Here is an 8,235-nt window from a genome sequence, read left to right on the forward strand (position 1 = left end):
AAATACTACCCATAATTACTTGAGTAGGATACTCGAGAGAGATACGTTCGGCCTGATTCCTTAAGAAAGGATACGTAGGCAACCCTTTACAGGTGCGACCACTTTATTTTTCGACATCTCCGCGTTCCAGAATCAATTAAAAAGTCAACAGAAAATCGGCGAATTATTGGCGTAGCAAAGCAGAGCCCGACGCCAGCCAGAAGTCATCAGCGCCAGTCGATGGAATTGGCGCCTGGCGCCAGACTTCAATCGCAGGCGCCAAATGCCATTGACTGACGCCAATTTGGGAATAAAATCTGGGCGAATTTCGGTGTTTTTTCGGAAAATTTTCGACTTCCGTACTCGAAGAATTTCTGGAGAATTATTTTTTTCGATTTTCATTGCTTTAATAAAATAAATTTTAAAGTAAACAATTTAATTGAAAGCTAAAATTTCATTAATAAAATAAAATTACATTATTGATGGAATTTAAATAAGGCTGAAATAAATTAACTTTAAATAAAAATAACAATCTAAGTCTAACAAATCTAAAGCTAAGCAATGCTTTTAATCTTTCTTTTCCTTTCTAGCTCTTTTCCAATTCTTTTCTGCTTCCTCCTCTTCATCCATTACTCTAGCTAGTAGGCATCCTTTAGAGGACCTACATTCAATTTTGGAGTAAATGGTCTCCCCTTCAGCTAGCACTCCATGCTTCTTTTCCACACAAACCTTTTTGTCTGTGGTGTTAGCTTTCCTTTTTCCTTTGTCTTTGGTAGTATTTTTCTTCCTAGGCATTGTAGGTGTTTTGAATTCAATTCTTGCACCTAAGCGTTCTTTGGCAGGAGTCACCCTGTCACCTAGACAATTCTTCACATCAGTTCTACCCTGATCAATCGAAGATTTCTTCAGCAACCACTTCTTTACATCATTGGGCAAAGAAGGAGGAACCTTTTGGGTAATCACTTCCCATAAAGGTCTAGCGCTCCAGTACGCATCGAATCTATCTACTTCTTGAGATACAGGGTACGCATAGGGAGGACGAAGATCCCCGGAAGGAATATTCTACAGCAAGTCGTATTGTCTTTTTACCCTGCAGGGATAATAATAAGTTACACAAGACAAGCTTGGAAGACGGCAGAAAGGTTGCTTGTTAACACCAACCATCCTTTCTATTTTCCACCATGGGATGACCCACTTGATAGCAAAATCACGTGATTCAAATACTTTTCTCCACCCATGACGCCCAATTTTAGGGATGCGCTTCTTCCTTCTCACGAAGCAATTGGGAGTATATTTTTCAATGTCATCCGGAGGGCTAATTAATCCTAGCTTCTCCATTAGCCACATCTGTAAAAAAAAATTGCAACGCAAATAAATTATTATTACAATACAAAAATATAATTTTTGATTTCTGTAATTAAAAATATTATTTTTCTACCTGTAATAAAATTGGAGAACCGCGAAGAGGCGCTTTTGGGTCCCTTTTCAATTCCTCTAGACTAATCATGGTCTCTCCAACTATTAATGGCATTGGATTTCTCCCTGATTTAGTTTTTTCTAGTACAGTGGTGATAATTGATTGACCCTCATTATTTTTACCACTACTAAGAAAAAATTGATTGAGCATGCAGAATAAGAACGCCCTTCTTCTATATATATGAAAAGATTTAGAAAGAGGTTTATCAAAATAATGGCGTGCGAATTCTTTCAAATTAACTATGTTGCCATTTACTATTTTTGATAAATCCCTTTCCTTTAAATTAAAGAAGCGCTCAAAATTCTTATAGTAGTATGCATCTACTCTAGTGATTACTACGAGGTCTATTGCAGGAAAGCCTAAAATAGCACCAAATTCCTCTGGCAAAGGGCTAATCTCATCATACCCTATTCTGAAACAATGAGTATCAACATTCCAAAATTCTAAAGCGCTATGTATGAAGTCTAGGTCGAGATCTACCCCTTTGATGCCATAAATTCCCCCCAAGTGAAATAAATCTAATTCTTTTCTGTCTCTAGCAATAAGAGATCGACACTATTCATGAGTGTATTTGGTGAAGGTTTTAGTGGCTAAAGACATGATTATTATTTTTTCTAAAGAAGAGAATAATTTTATTCGCTGAAATTATGAGAAGAATCGGCTGGGCAGGGGGCTATTTATACAGAAATTGCGAGGAATTTTAATCAGAATAAAATACGGAGTCAGCGTCAATTGACGTCAAACACCCGTGATTGGCGCCAACCGCCAGAGCTTGGCGCCACACGCTAAGTGTAGCGCCTGGCGCCACGCGCCATTGTATGGCGCCAGCTGGCGCCAAGTCACCAAGACAGTCGCGCGTGCTCAGCTTACGTTTTTAATATTAAACTCGAGTCGGTTAATGACTTTATGGCTCCGTTAAATATTCCTAAACATCTTTTCTATCTTTCTTTGTTTCTTAATTAATTAAATATAGTTATTATTTTTAATTTATATTATTCTTTTTGGAATTTATTTTAAATTCCAAAAAACTGACTTTTTTATTCGTTTCTTTAACTTTTTTTTTTCTTTTTGGGGGAGAGAGTCGGATAATACCCTCCATCAATAATAAAAATGACGGAATTTTTGCGCAAAAATTGTTGACACACTTTTCTTGCACACACAACAATAAATAAATTCATAATAAACATAAAAATACAAAATGTGTCTAAATAATGAGTCAAAGGCATATAAAAAAGTCAAAATAAAATATATATACAGGAACAAACTACGGTGCCGGAGGACGTAGGCCCATCATGTTATAAAATTGCGCCGTACGAGGAGTCACCTCTCCACCAGCTCCAGCTTCAACACCAGCTCCAGTCTCTGTAGGAGGAGGAAGACTCAAGATAGGACCAATCCAGCCAGGATCAACCTGAGGCTGAGACCGCGGAGGCTGCTGCGATGACGATCTGACCTCGTACATCCCACCACCTCTGAAAGCCGAGGTAGCCTCTCCTACCGGTGCAGCAGGTTCACCCTCAGAAGAAGATCGTGAGCCCTCAGCAACGTCGGCTCGAGCAGCCTCAGAACGACCGCCTCTACCCCTTGACGAAGTGCGACGACGTCTCGAGATAGACCTCGCCGGATCCCTCCGCCCCTCAGGTCTCGTGCGGGTGTGAGAAGCGATAGGCTGGCCCTGCAAAATGAATTAAATCAGAAACAAAGTAAAAATGAAGCAGCAATGCAAAAATAATGGGTAAAGAAAGGTTACCTCTCGGACAACGTCATCCCGACGACAGGTGGCCGCGTTCCTCATCCGGACGAGCTGGCTTCGGAAGGCATCTATGCATCGTGCCATAGCCGAAACCACCTCGCGTGAAAACTGTCAGAAAAATAAGTCAGTAAAAATGCATGATAAATAAACACAAAATTCTGAATTAAAACTAGGCTTACACTAGTCTGGTGGCGAGGAATCGACCGCTCTACGAAGCGCTCGCCCTCGGGAGCCGGAGGAATCATCTCCTCGATCGGCCCGTACATCCCCTGGTAGTGGATAGACATACGGGGCGACACGAACTCAGCAGCACCGTCCTGATAAAACAGAAAAAATAGTAAAGTATTACTTGGGGGCTACTTAGCGAAAAATAAAAAGATAAGAATCTTACCCTCACATCCTCAGCCGGTACAGGGGCTGGAGCTAATAAAGGTAGTAGCTCATCAGCATAACACCGCCCGAGGATCGCATGGGACCGCCAAGGGGTACCAGCTCCCTTAGACATGCTCGACTACCACTACAAGAAAAAGGGTAATTAGCGACGGCCAAAGTAGTCGCAAATCCGTCGCAAAAATGGATTTGCGACGGATTTGCGACTACTTTGGTTCGTTGCCAAAGACCTCGTCGCAAATCCTTTTTTGCGACTAATTTTTGCACAGTCGCAAATTTAGCGACGGATTTGCAACGGCTTTGCAACTACCATTTAGCGACTAACTTTCAAATTTTAGCAACTAAATTATTGTCCGTCGTAAAATATTTGCGATGGATTAGCAACTACTTAGACCAATGTTGTAAGACTACTTTTGCGACGGATTAGCGACTACAAGACCAAACTTTTGCGACTACGAGACTAAACTTTTGCGACTACGGAGACTAGTTTAATTGCGATGGATTTGCGACTACTGAGACTAATGTTTTTTGCGAGGGATTAGCAACTACTTACGAAACAAATTTTTGCGACTACAAACTAATTATTTGTGACAGATTAGCGACTACTGAGACTAATGATTTTGCAACTAACCAATCAATGTATTAAAAAACAATATTTAACTCATAAGACTAATTGTTCCAAAAGTCACCTCCCATATAAAAAAAAGCTACTTCAAACAAGAATTAATGACAATGTAAAAGACCAGTTGTTCATAAAATTACCACTAAGAAAATAAAAATCACTTAGTTGTATCACGAGAGCGGGTGACTGCAGGCGTAAGAGGCTTATAAGGACGGTAAACTTGTTTTACAAGTGATGTCATTTCCTGCAATGTTTTTTGCATAGTTAATTTTTCCTTCTTCCATGTAGCTTTTTCGATCTCATGATTTTCGACGAATTCCTTAGCACATTTTAAGCTCTCTGCCGCTATTTTTTGGCTTTCTTCTACCTTGTTATGGTTTTCTTCTGCCATCTTCTTTAGTTCGTCAACTTGAGAATTTAATTGAGAAATCATGGAAGGAGTGGAAGATGATGCAGTAGATTGAGAAGTAGGATCACTCTTGTAATAAATTTGTGAAGCACTCCCTAAACCGTAGACTTTTCCTTTCTTTTGCCCACCTACAACCTCCAAATAGACTTTGTCGGGGTTTATCTCAATTCCTTTGTTCTTATATTCCTCAAGTTTTTCCATATATTCTCCCTGCATTAAGATATGTATTAGTAACTATGATCTCAAATGTTAAAACTTAAAAAGACTAAAAACATAAAAAAAAAAAAAAAAAAAAGTTAAAATAAAAAATGCAACACTTATGGCAAAATAATTTATGTAAGCAGTTATTAGTAAAAATTTCGGCAGAGTCTCCTTTGTAAATTGAAGAATCCCCTCCTATAGGGTATGACTTCAAAATAAACCTGTCTCAATTCACATTGTGCTATAACACATTAATCATATGATTAATGCCGGTAAATCATTCTCATCCTCCAACTCAATCACACAAACAAATAAACAATCTATAATATCTCCAAACATTAACTACCATATATATATATATTTTTTTGTAATCTTAGCAAAATATAGAAGTATACTCATACCATGACTTTTTGAGACTTGTCACCCATCAATTCAACTTCATCATTGCCCGCACAAACAGAATGAGTGCTCTCATAAACTTCAGTTGGTAAAATTCCATCCTTTTTCTTTGCCTTGTATTAGAAGAAGTTGTTAGCACTAAAAAAAATACAACAAAATTTTCTACTTGCTTAATCTTATATAAAATCATAAGTTTGCTGCTAAAATCATACACTTACCATTTTTTTAACCACTTGAGGAGTAGATATGCTACCTTGGCGATGGCCAGGGTCAAACTTCTCTAATGTTTGGCCAGATAACCGATTATCTCTTGCTTAGTTAGAACGTTTCAGAAAATCAGGATGCTTACTCTTATTTATGAATTCAGCTCGAACAGTGTCAGGCCATGGGCTAACATGTTCGAGGAATCGGATGCCTCTATCCCAGACAGTGTTTAGACTTTATGTGATGACTCAGCAACCGTGGGTTGTGAACAATAGGAAGAGGCGTAAACCAGCAGTAGCAAACCAATGCAAGGCAAAGGAGCCAGACAGTCAGCCAAGCAAACAGACAGACCAATGCAACCAGAAAAAGACCAGTTGGGAGATAGAAGACAAGCTACTTAAGTAAGTCTCAAGGGTTAAGAGAAAGAGTCAACCTTGAAATTTTGGAGGGAAAAAAAAAAATAAAAGCAGATTAGCAAAAGAACTAGAAGACAAACATCATTAAGAGATTACTTCTAACTTGTTTTGTATATATAAAGAATAGGGGAGGAAAGGAAGAGTATGTCTTTTGAATATTGAAATTGTGAAAGTGAGATTGACAGCCTCAAGTTGTTAGGGAGAGTGATAACCTTAAGTTATTTTTGGTAGAGAGTGATAGGCTAAAGCTATAAGCTAATTGTGTTCTTGTAATTTTCAATTGTTAATGAAAAGTAATCTTTTGCTTGCTGCCCCCTTGAGTGTGTGCTGTGTGCGTGAGTAAGTTCAATTCATAACGCCTTCTCTTATAGCTTGTAACTCAGCGAAAGCAGCCCTTACAGTCTTGATTTTCATGGAGTAGCATAATGTGAATTATATGTTATTACCTTTAAGTTATCACAGGTTGGTATATCTTTGTATTGTTCATAAATTGAAAACAGTTCCAACAATTCATGTCAAAACAATATGCATGCTACAAACACATCAAGTTTATATTACAAAATATATACAAGTTAACAAACAGTCAAGCATGAAGCTTTTCATATTCCTCTGTTGTAAACAATCCACTTAGCATATAATATATTATCAAAGCAATATTCACCTTAATTAAATCTATAATTCCATTCAAAAGAATCTATAGAGCAAAATGAATTACCTAGATCGTCACAAGGACTCTTGCTGATGGTATCATCAGGATACATGGTGTAGCAAATTTATCTATAGTTTCCTGATAATACATAGAAAATAACCAAAATTACAATGTACTCAAGATAAATTGAAAAAAGATGACAATTAAGAAGAAATTGAAAATAACCAAAATTACAATGTACTCAAGATAAATTTTCAAGTTCTTCACTTTTTCCTAGATGCATCACTCCATACTCCATGCTAAATTAAATTAAACTAAAATACACTAAATTAAATCAAAACACTATAAATCAAACAAAATCTAAGATTTGAACTAGAAATTATGCAAAAGAACCCTAAATTTGGAATTTAAATGGGAAAGTTTAAAGAAGCTCATACCAACAACACCAATCAAAACACTTCAGATTATCTTAACGATAGTAGCACAAAGAACAACATATACAAGGACTCTAACTCCTTAAATAGGTTCTGCCAGAGACTTATAAAATAATGATTTAGCATACATAATTCAATTTTTGTATTCTTTTATCAGATTTCTAGAATAAGATTTCTAAAAACAAGCAAAAATCCACTATAACTCACCTAAAGAGCATTTTAATTCCCAGTTTAATTCCGAGCATTTTAATTCCCACAATTTCAGATAGAATTGATAATAACATATTAGCTAAAATATTCATAAACATACCAATCAGATGATGGGAATTTAAATTAAAAATCCGAATTTTAAAAAACTTGGAACAAAATTAGTGTCAAATGGAAGGAAAAATTAATTCGCAGAAACTGGAAGGAAAAATTAATTTGCAGAATTAAGGAATGGAAATAGTTGTGTTCGCAGTTTTTAAAAATTTCTGCGAATTTTAAAAAATAATTCGCATAAAAAAAAATAAAGAACGAACCTTGAATGGAATGATAGGAAGAGCAGGCGGTTGCCCAGCGTGACAACGACGACGTAACGTCACTAACGAGTGACTTGTTCTGGTGGAGCGACTGTGAGAGCGAGAGAGTGAAGTCGCGAGCAACCGTCTGGAGTTGTGATGGTGAGAGTTTCGCTGGATTAGAGCGTCGGAAGCACCGTCGACGGCGGAAGATATTTGAGAGCGACGAACTTCAGTATTTGGTTAGAGATTGCGAGAGCGAGGAAGCTGTAGCCGCTCAATCGGAATCGGATTCCGGCGTCAAAGAGCTTTGGATGAGTGATTTTGTTAACGCGACGGAAGGTGATGATGTGGTGGCTGATGAAGAGGTTTGGATGAGTTATTTCGGCACCGCCGATGAAGATAGTGGTGGTATTTGCGGCCGGAGGTGAAAAGATAGTGAGAGGCGGTTTGAGGAAATGAAAATAAGGTTTGGGTTTTCCTCTTTGCCGAGTTTTTAGATTTTTTTTTATTTTTTATATTTTTTTGAACCTGACTTTGAAAATAAATGTTTTTTTTATTTAACTAAAAAAAGGAGAGACCACTTTTGTAAATAAATGGTCTCTCTTTTATTTATTTACTAGATGAAGCCCGTGCGATGCACGGTTTGTTTGATTTTTTTTAAAATATTTTTTTTTGTATTAATGTGCTAAAATTTGTTATATATTTAGATAAAATTCCTAATATCAAAAGATAATATATAATATTTAATTAGTTTAAACTTAAAAATTGTATTCGCCAATTTTGCTTACGTGGCATTTGA

The 8,235-nt window shown here is 37.0% G+C and overlaps 2 protein-coding genes across 3 annotated transcripts; both read right to left on the minus strand.

Moving 5' to 3' along the window:
* Positions 1 to 2,616: 2,616 nt before the first annotated feature.
* On the minus strand, positions 2,617 to 3,718 carry LOC145627074 (uncharacterized). The gene is made up of 3 exons (XM_081679476.1): positions 3,389 to 3,718; positions 3,207 to 3,317; positions 2,617 to 3,131 (listed from the first exon to the last, which is right to left on the minus strand). The coding sequence occupies exons 1-3, from the start codon at positions 3,494 to 3,496 to the stop codon at positions 2,721 to 2,723; spliced, it is 630 nt and encodes a 209-aa protein (XP_081535602.1). The 5' UTR covers positions 3,497 to 3,718; the 3' UTR covers positions 2,617 to 2,720.
* Positions 3,719 to 4,371: 653 nt separating this feature from the next.
* On the minus strand, positions 4,372 to 7,715 carry LOC145627075 (uncharacterized). 2 transcript variants are annotated; one of them, XM_081679478.1, is made up of 4 exons: positions 7,455 to 7,715; positions 6,566 to 6,637; positions 5,233 to 5,343; positions 4,372 to 4,840 (listed from the first exon to the last, which is right to left on the minus strand). In XM_081679478.1, the coding sequence occupies exons 3-4, from the start codon at positions 5,257 to 5,259 to the stop codon at positions 4,379 to 4,381; spliced, it is 489 nt and encodes a 162-aa protein (XP_081535604.1). In that variant the 5' UTR covers positions 5,260 to 5,343; positions 6,566 to 6,637; positions 7,455 to 7,715; the 3' UTR covers positions 4,372 to 4,378. The 2 variants fall into 2 exon arrangements, with proteins under 2 accessions (XP_081535604.1, XP_081535603.1); XM_081679477.1 differs by lacking the exons at positions 6,566 to 6,637; positions 7,455 to 7,715 and adding an exon at positions 5,449 to 6,535.
* Positions 7,716 to 8,235: the final 520 nt, after the last annotated feature.

The sequence above is a fragment of the Chenopodium album genome, chromosome 4, assembly GCF_948465745.1.
Source record: "Chenopodium album chromosome 4, dcCheAlbu1.1, whole genome shotgun sequence".
NCBI lineage: Eukaryota > Viridiplantae > Streptophyta > Magnoliopsida > Caryophyllales > Amaranthaceae > Chenopodium > Chenopodium album.

What these genes read in the sequence shown, in the direction of transcription:
- LOC145627075 (XM_081679477.1), bottom strand. An exon ending in ACAAGTCTCAAAAAGTCATG is followed by an intron (nt 4,841 to 5,232) that starts GTATGAGTATAC and finishes ATCTTAATGCAG; the next exon opens with GGAGAATATATGGAAAAACT.
- LOC145627074 (XM_081679476.1), bottom strand. Translation starts at nt 3,496, where the DNA reads ATGTCTATCCACTACCAGGGGATGTACGGGCCGATCGAGGAGATGATT. An exon ending in TTCCTCGCCACCAGACTAGT is followed by an intron (nt 3,318 to 3,388) that starts GTAAGCCTAGTT and finishes TTTTTCTGACAG; the next exon opens with TTTTCACGCGAGGTGGTTTC. An exon ending in GGGATGACGTTGTCCGAGAG is followed by an intron (nt 3,132 to 3,206) that starts GTAACCTTTCTT and finishes TTCATTTTGCAG; the next exon opens with GGCCAGCCTATCGCTTCTCA.